Here is a 17,801-nt window from a genome sequence, read left to right as displayed (position 1 = left end):
CACAGGGGAGGGCCTGGCTGCACCCTTGGCTGCTGCCAACATGCCAGCTCTGCGGCTGCTGGCCAGCTGGGGTGGGAGATTCCAGCCCACTGGCCCCAATGACTTGTTCTTGTGGAACAAAGCCCATCTCCTCTAACACAGCTTTTTCCCAGGAACTGGCCCACATCGAATAAAATAAATAAATCACAAGTGTTTTGTGAAGGGGAAAAAAGAAAGTTCCTGCTGTACATAGCTCGGGGGAGCAGATGTTTTTCCATTAGCTCACTGTTCTGTGCTGCACTGCCTCTCTTCGCATTTCTTGTTTGTAGCATGTTCGTTATAATCTTTTTTTCCTAGGGTAAACTTTAGCATGTTACTGAGACAGCAGGTAGCCCACTCCAGGCCCCCATTATTTTTCTCTAAATGTTCTTTTAAATTAGCCTTAGGGTCTACCTGGTGAGGTTCGCAGGCTGAGCTTAGCAGGCATTTAGCCAAACTTATATCAAATTACCAGACCTACTTTGCTGTGAGTGGCCATATTTGGTAAAGTATTGGGTTAGTCAAGAAGCTAAATTGTCAGATATAAAGTACTAGTAAAGACAAACAAAGTGGACATCGTAGCTAAAAGTAAAGCTTAAAATAATATAGTAACGGAAGCTGGAATATCAGAACTCTTATTAAAACTGGCTTGCAGCATTCTAAAATGCTCTGTGTAAATAGAGCATATGGTTATTACTGCCTGGAAATATAACCACATATACTTCAGATAAGGAATCACTCCAGTTACCCAAAGAGCTTTGAACTATTAACACTATTTCTTTTCAATACTGACATGCTTTGCTCTCTGGGTCAAAAGTGATCTTATAAAAACGTCGAATGAAGGTAAATGTTGGTCATAAATTTGAACGATTTCAAGTATATTTTCCTTAGCCAAACAGCATGACTCTATTTTCTAAACAAAAAGGAGGCGTACTGGCAGGATTTTAAAAAGTATTAGCACCAGTAATCTCTAGGATTCCCCTTGCAGCTCTTCCTGCAGCAAGACGGCGGAGTTAACAAGTTTTACCAATGCCACAGAAGTTCATTCTCTCTTCTCGAAGTTGTGCAAGCTCTCAGTTACAAAAAGTAGAACAAAGAGGAGAAATGAGCATATTTATTACATAAAGACCACCTCTCCTGGAGCTGCACCACCGCAGCACGTGCACTGTAGCACCGTTCCTAAGTACTCCCCGAAATGAGCTGTTTCTCAGACTTGAGGCCAAGAATAATGTTTAGGCTTATAAATGTTAAAGTGTTCCAAGATGACTCTTTTTAAGAAGCCATTACATTACATTTCAGGAGAACTAGGGGGGGTTATTGTTAAAAAGGACCAGACAAGCTGTGTTAACAATCTTTGCTGCAGAACACTTGAAAACAGAGTATGCCTATTAATATGCCTGCTGCAGGGATAGACAACCTCTCTAGTCCTTGGGGACAGCACACCTCATACTCTTCCAAAGCTAACTGTGACTGCCTGCAGGAAAAACAGGAAGATATGGAAGGCCACAAAAGTAATGTTTTAAGTTCCCTGCTGCACATGACTGCACTCCCAGGTGGTCCTATAAGAGACAGCTGGACACAAGATTAACAATGAGAATTCACAGTTTTATTTTGATGCATGAAAGAGAAAATTACTTTCTAGAGATCACAGATCCATCAAGCAGCTCTTTGGTGTTTACAGGAAGCTACAAAAAAACCTATCTTGCCAAAGATCACTAGGCATCGCTACAGGGAAAGACAAGGTATAGCATCTGTTACAGTGCAGCACATTTGGACTTAGCAGCTGCATATCCAAAGCTGCTGCTTTATCATCTTTCCTGCATAACTGTGCTGGTCACAAATCCAGAAAAGTTATAGATAAAACCACTAAGTTTCTACCCTCTTCCATGCAGTGTAAGTATCTTTATCACAGCACAAAAGAGATTAACTATTCGCATAGGGTTCACAGCCTTGCCTTCAGCCACTGTTAAAGGAGCACACATGTTCTCATGAGCTAATTGTGGAACAAGGGCTCTCCAGCTTGGAAGGACTGAGGATGTTTCTGTACAAGGCAGGAACTTGTATTGCAGCTGCAGGTGGAGGATGATCCAGTAAGGATTCCCCTGTATAACCACCAACAACACTCTCTTTCACAAGTTTTGTGGCCTGTCCTGGCTGTTGAAAGGTTGTAAGAACAACCTCCATAGCTGTGGGATAGCTGGTTCTGTGTGCCTCTTTCCTATATCAGTGCAGAAAGCTCTACTGGATCAGTTGGTTGCCACCATTAGTTTTCATGTCCTGGGATATGAAGGGGCATTGCAACTGCAATGGCTCTAATGGAACCCAGACAAGATTGCAACTTGGCACTCTAAATCCATACCCTCATACAGAGATGCAGCCAGCTGTGTCCTGTTAGTGTCCGTATGAGGTTAGGAAATTGTAATAATTTTATCTAAAGATTTATGAGTCATGCTATAAAGGTCAAAGTGTTAATGACAACAAAAACAACAACACACAAGTCATTTCCCAAAGGCAGACTAACATTTTTTCCCTTTAGAGATAGGACACTGAGGTATGAAAAAGTTAGGCAACTTGCCTGGAGTCACAAGATGAGTCATCAATTGAAAAAGGACAAGTGCAAGCTAAACCTGATAAAAATCTACAGCATACTGATGCAGCTCTTCCATGAATATGAAGAGACTCTGTATGCAGCCATCAGAATATTACACTAATAGCCTATTGCTTTCCACAGCTGTTAATTTTGGGGTAACCTGCAATGCAAAAGCATGTGACTACCTCAACTGCCATTAGCCACGTATTTCTGTTTAATTTGTTGTTTATGAAATATCTCTATTCTGGAAGTTATTACCTTCTTACAAGTATACTTGTTTCTCCTTTCCCCTCCTTCCAAATGGAAAAGATTCTAGTACTGAAGGTCAGTGATATCCTTCTGAACTGTTACACTCACTAAGCCCAGTGTAAGATCAAGCCACTTCCAAGAAGTTCTAATTATTCAGGCACAGTGCCCTTCTCCATAGAGAGTAAAGACTAGCCCAAAATACCTGCATCTCTCTTTGTCCCTCAGGATACCAGAATGCAGCAACTTCCACACTGCTGTGCAAAGAGAATGGCCAGTACCTCACCAAGAGCTCATTAAGTTGCATCCATAACAATAACTGACTTCAGTAATGAAATTACAAAGTAGTCACAGTGTGTGTTTTGAAAATATCGATCCTGATTCAAGTCCAGCTAAAAGTAAGCATGAAGCAAAACAAAGATTTAAAAAATGATAGGACAGAAAAGTTACAGCCTATAAAAATAAATTCTATCTAAATGAATTAATTAACACCTTCGAGAAAGGCACTCGATTCACACAGAAAAGCAATCACGGCAATTCACAGCTAGGTCACAGCAAGCACTAGGTCTTTATTGCTTTTTGTCTTTTTAGACAGCTGCGAAAATGTAAACTGCCTAGAGCTATTTGCAGGGTGATAGACCACGGACACCTGACTTCTCATCACAATAACCTCCATTTATTTTGCTCCCCACCAGCCTTCTCTGCAGCCTTAAATCAGGAGTATAAACTGACTAAAGCAAAACCTTGTTGGTGATTTTGAAGCCCACAGCACATGACTGAAATTTACACGCACACAAGTCATAAAAGTGACCATATGTGATTAACTTCAAGTATGATGCATTCCATAAGGTGACTTCTTTTGTTCTTCAACATTAGTCAAATTGTAATAAAAACAATGGCACATATTTTGTTCTAGAACTAAAGTTCAGTTGGTAGGAAATAGCCCATAAAACCAGCTACAAAAAACCTTTGCTGAGAAGTACACTGCCAGGTTTTGTTTGAGAACTGTCAATTGCATAAGTTAGCTAAACGAGAATTTGAAAGGTTCTCCTGCATAAAGAATAAGAAATTATCAGCAAGGTTCCAGGGGGCCCTACTTTTTTTTCTTCATTGCAAATGGTGAGACATCTAATAAGCAACCACAGCACTCAAAGGTAATTTCAGACTCACAACTGTGGGCCCAGTTATGGAAGAAAAACTGCATCTCTAAGAACAAAATTGCAGGGTCAGAACTTCTTCTATCAGTTCCAAAACGCTGGAATGCAAACGGCAGAATGTGTTGGGCAGCTCTGTTCCTCATCAAATGTCCTACATGAAACCCTTCTATGAGTTTGGAGATGGCCTCTGGGCAGAGACTCTTCTCACTCTTCTCTTTTCCCTTTATGTGCTCTACTGTAGCATCTCTGCACTAGTGTCTCAAACTGATAAGCAACCTACAAGCCCTTGGGAGATTCAAAGAGTCAAGGAGTGAGTGAAGTGAAAGACTTGCTCTTTTTAAAAATTTTCACTTAAGCCACAGCAAAGAGTGGAAAGTTCCCAGCCTAAATCACATTTAATACATGGTTTACCCAGTCTTATTACAGGAAAGCATGTACGAAAAAGCAAATGAAAATACTTGTCCCTATCAACTACCATTTGTTAATGAACTACCTAACTTCTTTTTTTAAAAAGTGTATTGTAGTGATGACTGAAGTTTTCTGTGTGTTTTGGAAAAACAGAGGTGAGATGAAAAATCATACTACTATAGTATTTTTTTGTCAAAATCAAATAAGTGGTATTTCAAAAACCGTCTGGGATAGATAGGTAGATTTTCTGCTGGAATAAAGTGATTTTCAACTTACAGTTTCAACTGCTTGGTTAATACTTATGTCATCTTATTCACTAAGGAAAAAGGAACCCCAGGTGGTCCAGAACTTACCAGCTTGTAGCCAAATTTGTTCAAGAGCTGTCCACAATTGCATAGGTCCCTGCTTCATTGTGCTGCTCTGCATAGTTACTTCAGACATGGCCTGTTCCAGTCTCGATGCAGCAAGGGAAGAGGCTCGTTGTGACCCTATGGACCAACAAAACAAGAACAAAAAAGGATATTTCTTTGACTCAGTAAGGTCCGATCCTTCACACAATATAATAAGAGCTCTACTGAATTCTGGCATGACCAACTGGAGAACTATGTTTTATAAAAGGTTAATTTACTGAAAAAACCCTACTAAATTACCCAAGGGCTGCAGCTCAAATAAGCAAATTAAGAGACAGACAGTAATTTTATAAAGGTCTGCTTAGCATTCATTAAGGAAGCAACCATATTTTGCTCATTTGGAAAGCAGAAGTCTACCATCAAATATTTCCCACAAATACCTTTTAATAATCCATTTTATAAGCACAGTCCCCATACAATTCCAAAATGTGCCCCATTAATGTAAAAACTTAGTACAGCATTACAAGGTAGTTTAGCCCCATTCACACAGCACACACGTTTCAAGGGACATCAGAATTGTTCTACTGATTTAGAGGCAATGTGGTTTTTCATTTAACCTTAGGGAGCAGAGAGTTCAGAGCTTTGACTACATTAACCTTTAGTATGCACTGTAACATTTACGCAAGAATAAAGTATTTGGCGCCCACATCTCTGGGACAAAACATCACATCAAAAGCTACTCCCAGAAGGAGTGCTTGGGCGGAGACCATGTTCTCCAGTACAGCAAGCGGGATTATACTGGTGAACTGATCTCTTACAGGGGTACCAAGAGGATGATAGCAAAATAAGAAGCTACAAAATGAGATTTCAGAGTTGACTTTTTAAAGCTTTGAGAAATAAATATTTTAATATATATAGATTTAATGTGACTTAAGGTTGATAAGCTCTTCTCTGGAGAGCTGCTGTGACTGAAACACTAGTGCTGATTAGCATTACTCTTGAATCAATCCTTACACGTTGACCTCACAGACCACAAGATCGCGCAGTTCAAATCCGGCTTTCACCCCAACCACCCTGAGGGAGCAGCAACGCCCAGAAACAGGTACTCGGGGAAGCTGAGATGGTTCTGGGCAAGGAAAAGGAGAGAAGGGCAAAAAACCTATCACAGGGCCTATGCATTAAATGCTCTCTCTGAGAGAGACAGCAGCTTTTCCCACTGAAGTGTGCTGAAGAGGGGGTTGCCAAACCACACCTCCTGACCAGCAGACTGACACATCACCCCGGGCCAGGGTGCTGGCAGGCACAGCAGTGTGGCCCCCCAGCCATGGTCTCCTGGCCATTGCCACTCTGGATGCTGAGCAGGGACCCAGCCTCCTGCCAGGCATGAGGGGAGGCACTTTTTCGCCCCATGCTCCTGTGCCAAGACACCTTTGCATTGCGATGCAGGACATGGCTGCAGCTTCTACCAAACCCGCGGCAAGAGCGTCATGGCTTGGGAGAGACCACAAGCCCAAAATTGCACCGGGAAATACCTGTCCCATTATCTCACTGCTAACTAATGTCATTCATTTTAAACAGGAGAACGTCAAAACAGTCCCGCAAGCAAGGGCAGGACTCTCCCACAGCTCCCTTGGAAAATGCAAATGTGCTCTTCCTAGCTGCATTTCTAAAATTCCTACATATTTTCAAAGACATTCCTTTACTAATGCTCCTCCTGATCTAATGTTCCGAGAGATGACAGTGCAGTAATGTAGCAATTACAACTTCAGCAGTAGGGTAAAAGCCACTCAGCTTTGCAGGGAGAATTCATTATATTTAACAGTTTATTTAACAGATCCATCTTCAGCCTTTTCCATTGCACGAGATTCCTCCCCCTGCCCTGCCCGCTTAGTCTTCTCCCTCATCCCTACCCCCACCTGGGAGAAATTCCACCAAAACTCCCAAAAGTTCAAGTTAGACTACAGCTGTTTGACACAGGGAAAACTACCATTTACTCCCAGCCATCCAAAAACACAGACAGCTTCTCTGAAGCGCAGAGACAAGAAAATGGACACATGAACAAGCTAGTGATGTTATTAGGAGGACTTTGAAATTAGGGCAGACCTCCTGCCTTCTAGATTGGCAAACATGGAAAAAATTGCATGTGCTTTGAGGATTGTGCTGTCAGCCTAACCAGATTCTTATATTAGCACTCCTGATAATGTTAGCATGCTTTGAAAGCAACTTTCAGAATCATATTTTTCTGCCAAGACTGCCCTCTTCCAGAAAGGCTTTCCAGAGCTGTGTTTCTTGCAAGCACCCATATATGATGCTGGGCTCTTTGCATGGGGTAGGCATATGGGCTGGTGTTTTATTCACATCCTCCCAGAGCTCAGGGAAATCCTCTTTTCCTTGCAAGTCAATCCAAGAAAACTATGTCACTGTAAGGCACCTTTATGCATTTTGAAGAGGTTCACACACTGCCTAAGTAGATCCACTTAGGATTGACTAAAGCATCCTTCCCTCACAAAGCAGGCTTTACAGCAATATCACAGTGAGCTAATTGCACACAAAGGAACACAAGTTAGCTGCTCCTTTTCTCCTTTTCATTAGCCCAGTAGTTGCTAAGAGGGAAATTTGACATTGAGACTGATCTTGCCCTGTGCAGTGGGCATCTGCACAACCATAAAAATAAGAACACAAGTTACTCAGAGATTTACAGCAGAGGCTCTTTGCATTTAACAGCCTTTGGCATTCCAGTCCTTCAATCTTTACTTTCTTTTCCTTCTCTTCCAGCCTACATGAGAAAGCAAACCACACTAGGCAGAAACCATCCCATCTCTTCCCTTCCCATCCCTGCCGGGCCTCAGACACAGATATGCTCCTTGTTCTAGACACATAAACACCAGGTGAAAAGGCTCTGTCCATCACAGCCCATACATCCACTTTTGCCACTGCTGTTCTTGCCCATCACTACTGGGCTGCTCATAATTTGGTCCTCTGTCTGACCAAATAAACTCTTTAAGAGAAGGTTTTAGCCAACCTGCCCTTCTGGACTGAAAGGGGCTCAGCCACAGCTCTGAATCTCAGGCAAGCAATATGGTGACCCTGAAGGTGGGCTGATAGCTACTGGACCCACAAAAGAATATCCCCCTAACACACACCTTCTCCTGAGAGAGGAGGTGAGCATGTATTGCACTGGCATGACTCTGACCTCAGGGTAGCTGGGGGAGATGGAAAAACTTCAAGCAACATTAAAAAAAAAGCATCTGAATGTCTCATTCTTCCTAAAGAAATGTAGATCTTTACAGGCTAAAAAAACCTCCCCACAGAACCTGTCTCACAGAATTGTAATGTCATGCCTCAAAATATATGCAAATGTTGGCATAAGAAGACATCACATCAATTTGTTATTTTAGTGCAGTCTCTTTCTCTATTTAACAGCTCCACTAGACAGAATATAAACTTCACATTTTACAATAAAGCCCTTCACACATTTGGGAAATAACTCATAAAAATAACAAAACTGATTTTGTGGTGATGAGCTCTGCATATAAGCCATACAAAATCTATCCAAATAATTTAAAAGCACTGTTTCACTGTTATAAGACCGAAAAGACCGAGTTTAATATTTTGCATCTATGAAAAAACTGCTATCAAAATAGAAATGTAACTCAGTAGATTTACTAGGCTTATAAGAAACGCAGAATTCCCTAGCCTAAATCACTTCAGGCAAGAGCATTATAAGATAAGGCTAAATCAGAAAAAGAATTAAACAGCAAGGCAGCTGACTGATATCAGTGAATTTAGTTAGAAACATTGCTTCAGTTAAGAGAAGATGAAGAAAATAAAGTGGAATTAATCTTTCTAGCAAAAAACCTAAAGTTCTGGCACAAGAAATAATATCATTGTGGTCTAATTGAGGGAGAGGCCAATGCCAAGCCTGGCCACAGTAACCCCCTGCCCCCTTCAGTGATGAGTCCAGAGATCAAAGAGTGCCTGTGCATTACAGGAATACTGCTGCATGCTCCCAGGGGATTTCACGATGGAGACCAGTGCCTGTTCCAGAATGATGCAAAAATATCAGACCTCCTCCCTCTTTCAAAACAGCCAGACACAGTCACAGCTCTGGGAAAGCACAAGGGTGAGAGGGGCTAGAGCTGTACCCTCCAATCTCACCCCCTACTGTCTTCAAAGAGGCTCCCAACCAGGACAGCAGCCTCAGCTGCCTCTTTTCTGCAGATGGAGAACAGCAGCATCCAAAGCCTGCAGAATAGGGAGCCACAGACCCCTTTTGAAACCAGCCAGTGCCAGCCCTGCACTAAGGTAGGTGGTGTAATTTCAGTAGGAGCTCCATCCTTATGTCCATTGGGGGGGCAACCATGTTAGCATGGAAACGTGGATTCTCAAAGTAGAGGAGGAATACATTTCTTGGCTAAAACCAAACTGCATTCAGTGCAAATCACTTAAGGTGCGTGAAAAGCTGTTTTAAAGCTTGTACTGTACATTAATTTGCTCTTCCTGGCAGGTAGCACCGTGGCATGCAGCATTTTCTGCTGAACTACAACTGTTCTATTGCAGGCTGGCTGCTAGAACTGGGCTAAGAGAAGGCTGGAACAGATCTCCAACCCAAGTGCTTTTTGAGGAGGGCACTATATAAGAGCCCAAACATGCCTGAGTTTTGCTGTGACCCTGAAGAAGATGTTGCAGGTCTGCAGCAGAAGAGTGAGCAGGATTCAGGTCTTTGAAGGGTGATACACCAGCACATCAAAATATTACAGGTTCTACTGGTGACATTTTGGACTCAAAATCTCAAACCATGCTGTAAGTGGGTGCTGCCCAAACCTGGCCACACTTTCTACAAACAATTACAAAGCAAGGCAAGGGATCTCCAAAAGCACATGGGATTCGCACCAGAACACCTTTTACACAGCGTTAAGCTCCAAGCTAGAGCTGAAGACACAGGGATAAGTCCAGGCTCAACCTGGGCTCACAGTCTAGACACCACAAACCACTCAGTGCTTTAGCAGCAGAGTGAGAACTGGATGAATAACAAAAGTACTGCAGCAAATATTATTTTTGGGGTTTTATTACTTCCATAGTAATCCCCAGTGGCTGATGGATTCTGCAAACTACCTACACTGTTTTTTAAACTATTTTCACATATTCACTGAAAATGAGAGTTCATTTCATCACCCAGTATCAGAGATGATAGGATATATTTCACAAATCTTCAGAATTATCTTCAAGTGACAACTATCCTAAATGGTTTTGTATTACCAGGAAGTTTTCATGATATATCCACTCTCTTTTCCTGTTTATTTTTAACATGCCAAACAGCAGACACTTATTTAGTGTATCCTCTTCATCCATCAGTGTTGAATTTGGTCTGTTCCCTTCAATTTAGCCAAAGACTCTAAAACACTGCCATATAAACAATGAGAAAAAGGGTCTATATAAAATACAAAGAGTCATCTCAGCAAAGAGTAAGAAAAGAGAAATGGATTTTAAAAAAATACATAAATATGTGTGCATAGAATCAGTAAGATAATAATGTCATAAATATAGACCCTAAGGGTTTAACAGCACAAACGAGAACAGACATGCTGAATAATATTTTGATGTTTGAATGCTCAAAACCTAACCTTGCAATGCTTTTTAACCATTAGTGGGTGTAAATGGGAATTAAGCACACATTATTTAATAAAAGCCATGTACTTAACACATATGAACTTGTTGTCCATCTCAGTCATATATGCTGAGCATGTGATTTCAATTTTATGAATTCCAGGTGTTCACAATTTAAGACACAGACAAACCCTAATTCCCCAGCCCCAAAGCATGTGACTTGGTTATGTGTTGGTTTTTTTTAATCAAGCTTTTATATTCTTCTTTTTCAATTTCTGAGTTTGAGGTTCACTTTTTTTTTGCAAGTGTTTCTTCTACATTCACAAGGATAGAAATTTGCTTTCCTAAAAAACTCTTCAAGTTTAAAGTCAAGTTTCTCACATAATCATCTGATTTTGAGAATCAGGGTTTCAAAGGAAGCACCAAATATCACGAGACCTATAATAAAAATCACAAGTCGGCAGCAATCTCTGAAAGCTTCCTTTCCCCTTCTGCCAAGATTAGCTTTGATGCCTCAGTTATTTCCATCTGACTATATCTGTTACTGTGAATATGTATTTACCATATAATAAAACATCACAAGGTTTATGCAGAAATCCCAAAGGAAATCACCATTTAATAGGAATTGACACTTTCATTCAGCTTTCCAAAACCAACAATAGCAGCTGGCTTGATCAGGACATCTAAAAAGGATTAAATGGTGGGGGGAGGGGAGGGAGGAGGAAAAAAAGGGCTGAATTAGACAGTTCTTGTAAAAGTGTAGTGAACTCCCATCAAATACTTTTCATGCTTGACTCAGACAGCTTTGTAATAGAAAGCAGAAACTCATCTCTGTTTTATGCATGGGGAAAAGCCAAAGTACAGGCAAACCACAGTGGCTTCTGAAGCAGAGCTGGCCATGGAGACAGATTTGGACCTCCTGACCACCAGGCCAACATGAATATGCGCAGCCCCGTCACCCTTGCCAAACAAAATAAAACATTCATCTCTCACAAATGCATGTGTTTAGCACAAGAAAGCACAAATCTTGCTTCCTCACCAGAATCGATATCATGAGCATCTGGGAGAGTGAGATGCAGTCCATTATGCCTTTTGATCACTGGTGTTTCGGTCACACTACTGCATTTCTCAGAGCCACTGTAAAGAAACAAAACTGTGTTACCTGGCCATCTCTCAGTGAAGAACATCTCCTCAAAGCAGGCAATAGTCTAGCTGCCACTAGAACTGTAAAACCAAGGTTACCAGCTGCATGAAATCAGTTCGAATGTATTAACACCCCCCCCCACACACACATCTGCCAATGGACAGGAAGCTCAGAGACACAGTGACCAGCAAGGGCTCCAGGGCATGGGCTGGTACATAGTTTATTTGGCTGTTGGAAGTCTCTGCAAACCACAAGGAACATATTGGCAGCTAGAAGCCAGATCAGAGGAGGCCCACCAGGAAACCCTCTTTCAGCAAGAATCACCATCCCTTGGACTTGTATGCAGAGTAATTTGTTCACAGGTCTCCTATGCTAATCTTTTTGAAACAGACCAATTACCAGCTTCCACCTGGGTGCTAATTTCTTCATTTTTTCATTTCAAAGGGCTTATTTTCTCCTTTTCCACCTTTGTTCTGTTCAAAAAGAGGAAGAAGATAAAAGCTACCACACAGCACTGCTTTATGAAAGGGTGAATATCTGGTCTACTCTTCTACAAGACTTCTGTCCTCATAGGAGAGGCCTTCCAAAGGGAAACTTGGAAAAAAAAAAAGTCATGTGCCTTCCTGTGAGCATATAGTCTGCCATCCCCCAAGGATCAGTGGTGATGATACCTCCTCTCATCATCTATTAAGGGACAAAATATCAGAAGGAGAAGCGACTGCCCTGGCTACTTTTTCTGGCACACTTCCAAGCCTGCAGCTCAGCCTTTGGACAATATTCCTTCCAGGAAACAAGCTGTCAGAGAGTCATGATTACTGTGGATGCCCCTGTCTTTCAGTCTGATCAGTCCTTTGGTAGGGATTGCACAGAATTCCCTTGAATTTGCATTAATCTAGCAGAAAAATTAGCTTGGGACTGCTATTTGCTGTTAAACACGATTAGTCTGTTACCACAGAAAACAATAGCAAAAGATAAACCAAATCTTGTCCTTCGCAGTTAACAATCTGGAAAGCCACTGAAAGCCACTTAGTGTCATTCATCATAGCAGAAATCATATTTATAATACCTAATTAACCTTTTACTTGGGCTTTGGGATCAAACATAATGATTCCTGTTAATGAACCCTGAATTCTTGGGCTTTTGACTGTACCAAACTACATCCCTGAATGGGCCTCCCTGTCTTCCATACTTGTTTCCACACTGACACCTCATTTGAGACTATCATGTGGTGACAGATAGAAGGAAAAATTAAATTCTCTGTCCTGTGCCTCAGCCTTGCCTAGCCAGGATTGACCCAAGTGTAAGTGCCCTGACTGGGAGCTGCTGGTGGAACTGCAGGGGCAACTCTGTCTTACTGGTGCATTGTGTATGCAGGAACAAGGCAGTTGCACTTCTAAATATTACTGCCATGAGGTGAGCACTGCTTCGATGTAGCAGCCATCACCACAGGATCATTGTTTAGGCACATGCTGAAGCACTGGCTTATACACTGTATTCCTACTCCAAGGACCAGTGAGGAGATTGGAAAATCCCAGGCTGAGAACCAAGTGGAATGCATTGTGCAAAATAGCCACTCCCAACAGCTTAATCTGTTATCCTGGAGAAAGGCTGAAAATTAACTACTCCTTAACAGCTGCAGTAAAAGACCTTCAGCCAAGAAAGCCTTTCCATGCACCATGGAAGGGATAGTAGCCAGATGATTTGCCTTCTGCATACAGCACTGGAAAGGCTGACAGCAGGACATTTTGCCACTTTACTGCCCATATTTTTGAAAGGTAGTTGAGACAGTGGACAAAATTGTGACAAAAATACTGAAGGGAACACTTGATTGTGAGAGACTGCAGAGGCACAAGTTTGTCAGAGAGAAGACAAAAGGAGAATTGAGCATGGAATATGAATAGCTGCCTAGGGGTAAAATATTGGGCCCTGAAAGATTCTTCAGTCTATCAGTCACAGTGAGACTGCGAAGCCAGGAAGCTTAGGCCAGACAAATGCAACTAAAAGTAACTAAAGCACCATTTAGTGTGTAGGCAGTTATCTACTAATTAAACTAGTAAAGAGTACTGGGTGCAACAGCTCTCATCTTTCTGTAAATGCAAGCTTTTTTTTTCCAAGAGGCCCTAAAGAATGTCTGAGTCCAAGTCTCACTGATAAGAATTCCCCTTAAGTTCCTTTGCAAGCCCTACCCAGAATACTTTACATATTTGTTAGCTGATAGTGCTGTAATTTGCTTAATATAAGGGCCTTCCTGTGTAACTAAATCCAGTCTAGAACCACAGGTAGCAAGTTCATTCTTGTTACCTTTCAATTAGTACCTCCCAATAGAAAATACTTTATGATGTATTTTTTGAGAAATTAAAAAAAAAAAAAGGCAAAACCAATTTGTTTTGTTTAGGCTTCCATGGCTAAAGCTTATCGAAAGCCCCTAAAGCTATCACATCTTGGGTTTATAAGTATAACTGCCAAAGCATAGCCTGGGATCCAAATGCAGTCCGAATGGCTGAACTACTTATTTGTCTGTTTTCCAACGTACTCTCTACAGTCCCAGGCTTGCAGCCCCCCCCCTTGCAAGAGTAAATCTTCCTCAGTAATAATTGTTTAGCATGGATTTGATCAGCTTCACAAGGACTACTCGTGTATGAAGATTACTCACGTGAGAGGTATGTGATTGAATCCTTAGCTAAAGAGACTAAGGCCTAAAGGAAATCAACGATTCCAGTCTGTAAGAGACCATTTCTCTGCTGCTATGCAAATATCTTGATTTTTGTGTTTGTTTTGTTTCTCATTAGCTAAACCAACAAGAATTACTAATAATCCCTCAAGGACAACTTTTATATAGACATACATCATTCTGTACATATATTTCTGCTGTTTATAAGGCTTATGTAAATACATACAGAGATCGGGGAACAACACAAGCTACCTCAGCCTGCTGTCATGACTGTTGCCATCAAGCATGCTGTCCTTCTCATCAAACACAAACTCTATGGACATATTGATGAAAGAAAAGTACAGTCTTGGTGTAACATTCCCAAGACAGTTGTACAGCGATACCTTGACTAGGACAATATCCAAAGGGTGTGGGAAGGAAGAAAACCCTAGTAAGTATCTTTCACACTTTCTAAACTTTACCTTTTGGTGGAGCAGCAAATAAAAGGAAGGAAACCAACAGGGAAGGTAGCATCATTTAAACGCAGATTTACTAGGACAAGGGAAGGGAGAAAGATGCTACATTCTCCACTTCCTTCCTTGCCCAGTTAGTACCAGGCTGTGCAACCAGCATGCGACTACAGCATATGATAGAGTTTGGCAATGTGCCTTTCCTTGGCTTACTCACTTCGGGACTGTCACCCCCACACATTCCTGGTGCCAACTACTGCAGACTGTGAACAATAGCTGATGAATGCTCAGCACTCCTGAAGGAAAAAAAAAATCTGCCCTCTATTCTAGACATCCAAATATGGATAGAGATGTTTAGACATTTGGACCAGAAACTCTTGGTTCAAACTGCTTCTTCAATATTAAAATACTGAGGTCTTGTTTTTGTTGGTTTTTTTTTCTTTTTTTTCTTCAAAAAAATAGCTATTAAAATCTTGCCTTTGTTTTCTTTATCACAGCTAGAAATATTACTTATGTTTCAAAAAGTAGTGTTTATTACTCTTTTTTCAAAAAAACCTTAAGTATCTAGAAAATTAAAGAAGATAACTCCATCCCCAATAACAAATCTGAACTTCCTACAGTGGAGAAAGCCTACCTGTGCTGTGAAACATTATATACCATCTGCCACATCTGCAACATACGTCTGCATGTCATCAGAGCCTCTTCAGGTCCTTTATGTATCCATTCCAGTTTTACTTTGGTGAAGAGTAAGCTGCAAGATGAAAAAGAATAACTCCTGTTTTATTGGCATCTCATAAATGTAGAGAACCAGTATCACCCTAGTGAGACCTCAGCAAGCGGCATTTTTACTTCCTTTGTATGTGCAGCAACAAAAGAAAACATCAGAGCACAAAACATTTCATTTGGCTCAACTTTAGATTTCCCACAAGGAGATGAGTGGATTAACAATATTCCTCAGCTGCAGTCAAATTTGCGTCACAAAGCCGACAGGACAGTGTTAAAAGCAATACATTGCAAAGCTAGCAAGGTGAAACATACACTGAATCTCACTTTATTTTAGACAGTACTGAAAACAGAACAAAAAGTAATTGCTATAATACATATGCCAGGCTGTTTTCTTAGTCTGGCATCTTCTTATAGTACTGGCTTACATAATAAATTTCAGGCAAAAAACCCAGCACACTTAATATACACAGATAATTATGTAATGCCTCACAAGAAGGAAATGCTTTTTCTTAACCCCAGCTGGCAATCATTTCATGCCCCTAGGCAAGACAGCTGATAGCCTTGTACATTCTTGTTCTAGGTAGTGTAACTGCTGCTACTATTCTTATACCTAGAGACGGCATACTTGCACAGACCACTGGAATTCAGCAGAATTGGGTCACGCAGAGGTTAGAAGACAGATTTGGCAATGACACAACCTACCACTTGCTGCTAGCGTGGATTTTAACACCATCCTTGACAACACTCATTCTATTTTAATTTGCCAAGATGATATGATTTATTTCTTATTTGCTAATGCAAACTTATTTCTCGCCTTTAAATTTTTCTAGAAAGTCCAATATCAACGCATTTTTAATGCACTGAATACGGCTAGCGATTAGTCCACTGGATGCACATATGTGTACACACATGCCTGCAACAACAGCAGAATGTTAAAAATCCTAAAATCAGTTTTGTGAATGTGACCTGCAGCCTCCTGAGGAATCCAAACAACTTCAGAAAGAGACAACGGCAACTGCATATAGGATGTTAGAGAAGACTTTGTAGTTGAGTAAGAGATCCTTCACTTGGAATAATTAGAAATCTGCAGCCAAGACACTGTGGTGTATTATCTACAGTAATGTGCTAATACCGCAGTCCCATTTGGCACTAACAAACATCAGGCTGGGGATTTGGGTTTTAGTGCATTTTTGGGGAGGGAGGGTAAGGGGGACTGCTATACAAGGATGTCTGTAAGTGAACTGGGCTCATAAGAACAATGCTTGTTCCAATGCAACAGAGCACAGAATCAGTCAGTTCAGTGCAAGAAATATATATCACACTAGAAAGATGGGAGGCTATGCCCTGGAGTGTACTGGTATTATAAAAGATAGCTTCATGAACGTGAAGCTCCTGAGCAACAATGCAGTTTTCTGTCAAGAACCCCCAGCATTCATATATGGAAGCACAATCAAGTAGGAGCTGAAAGATTTGGTTATTACTGATCACAGCATCAGCAAGACACAACAATCCTGTTTCTAGTTCTTGCTTTTTAACTCCAGGAGATGACTGAAAATGGGATGAAGTTAAGAAAAACGTTATGCAAGTGATCTGAGGGCTAGAAAAACATATTTCATCAGAGGCTTAAGAAGATCAGTTTATTTGGTTTAACCAAGAAGCAGCAAACAAATTATTTTGCCTCGGCCTACAAATACCTACATGGAGAAGCATTTCATTGTGAGTCCTGGATATAAAAGAAAAGCTACCAGATAATCTAAGAATTCACTGGAAGCTGAAACTAGTCAAATGGAAATGAATAAGTACATGCATTCGCATAACTATTAAGGAAAATAATCTTTGCAGCAACTACATGTGTGCACAGTGAATTCTGTAGTCATTAAAGCCTTTTCAGCAAGATAGGATAACATCTGGAAAGCAATGGTACTGTACAAACAGAAGCTGTGGGTTTGATGCATAGATCTTGGAGATACCATGAGCTGTTAGCTGTTGTGGTAATTCACCTTTGGAATAGCGTTATCCACATTACTGTGTAGCAATATAATGAACCAAACCAAAAGGCAAATGGGAAGAATGTAAGTGGCAAAAGGAATCAAACCATACCAATGGCAGCAGTAAACAATGTAATTAAACATGACAACTAAAAGGTGGAAATACAATGAGGATATTAGGCTGCATGTGCTATATGCTGTCAGTCTTTCTCAGTTACTAATAAGCTTTATAACAGTGAAACCAGACAAATAAATACACAGAGAAAACACTGAAGTAGTAGCACTTATCTTAAGCTTGTAATTTTATTACTGAGACAGCAGTCTTGCTACACATAAATCTAACGAGTATTGTGTCCTAACAGTGTCTGTGCACAATTTCATGGACATAAATAAAAATTATTTATGCACAGATCTCATTATATTTTTTCAATACCATTGTACATTTGT

General features: G+C 40.9%; 1 protein-coding gene across 6 annotated transcripts in view; it reads right to left on the bottom strand.

Moving 5' to 3' along the window:
* Positions 1–17,801, bottom strand: part of TTC7A (tetratricopeptide repeat domain 7A) — a 173,638-nt gene that overhangs the window by 46,330 nt on the left and 109,507 nt on the right. For all 6 annotated transcript variants that reach the window (XM_027641742.1, XM_027641743.1, XM_027641747.1 and 3 more), the window contains 3 exons: positions 15,275–15,391; positions 11,416–11,513; positions 4,773–4,907 (listed from right to left, as the gene is read on the bottom strand). In XM_027641742.1, coding sequence (XP_027497543.1) covers positions 4,773–4,907; positions 11,416–11,513; positions 15,275–15,391 — 350 coding nt within the window. The remainder of the gene's footprint in view (positions 1–4,772; positions 4,908–11,415; positions 11,514–15,274; positions 15,392–17,801) is intronic.

This window comes from Corapipo altera, unplaced genomic scaffold (genome assembly GCF_003945725.1).
Source record: "Corapipo altera isolate COAL_440 unplaced genomic scaffold, ASM394572v1 48b, whole genome shotgun sequence".
Lineage (NCBI taxonomy): Eukaryota > Metazoa > Chordata > Aves > Passeriformes > Pipridae > Corapipo > Corapipo altera.
The sequence above is the reverse complement of the archived record's forward strand: the minus strand, read 5'-3'. Positions and strand labels throughout refer to the sequence as shown.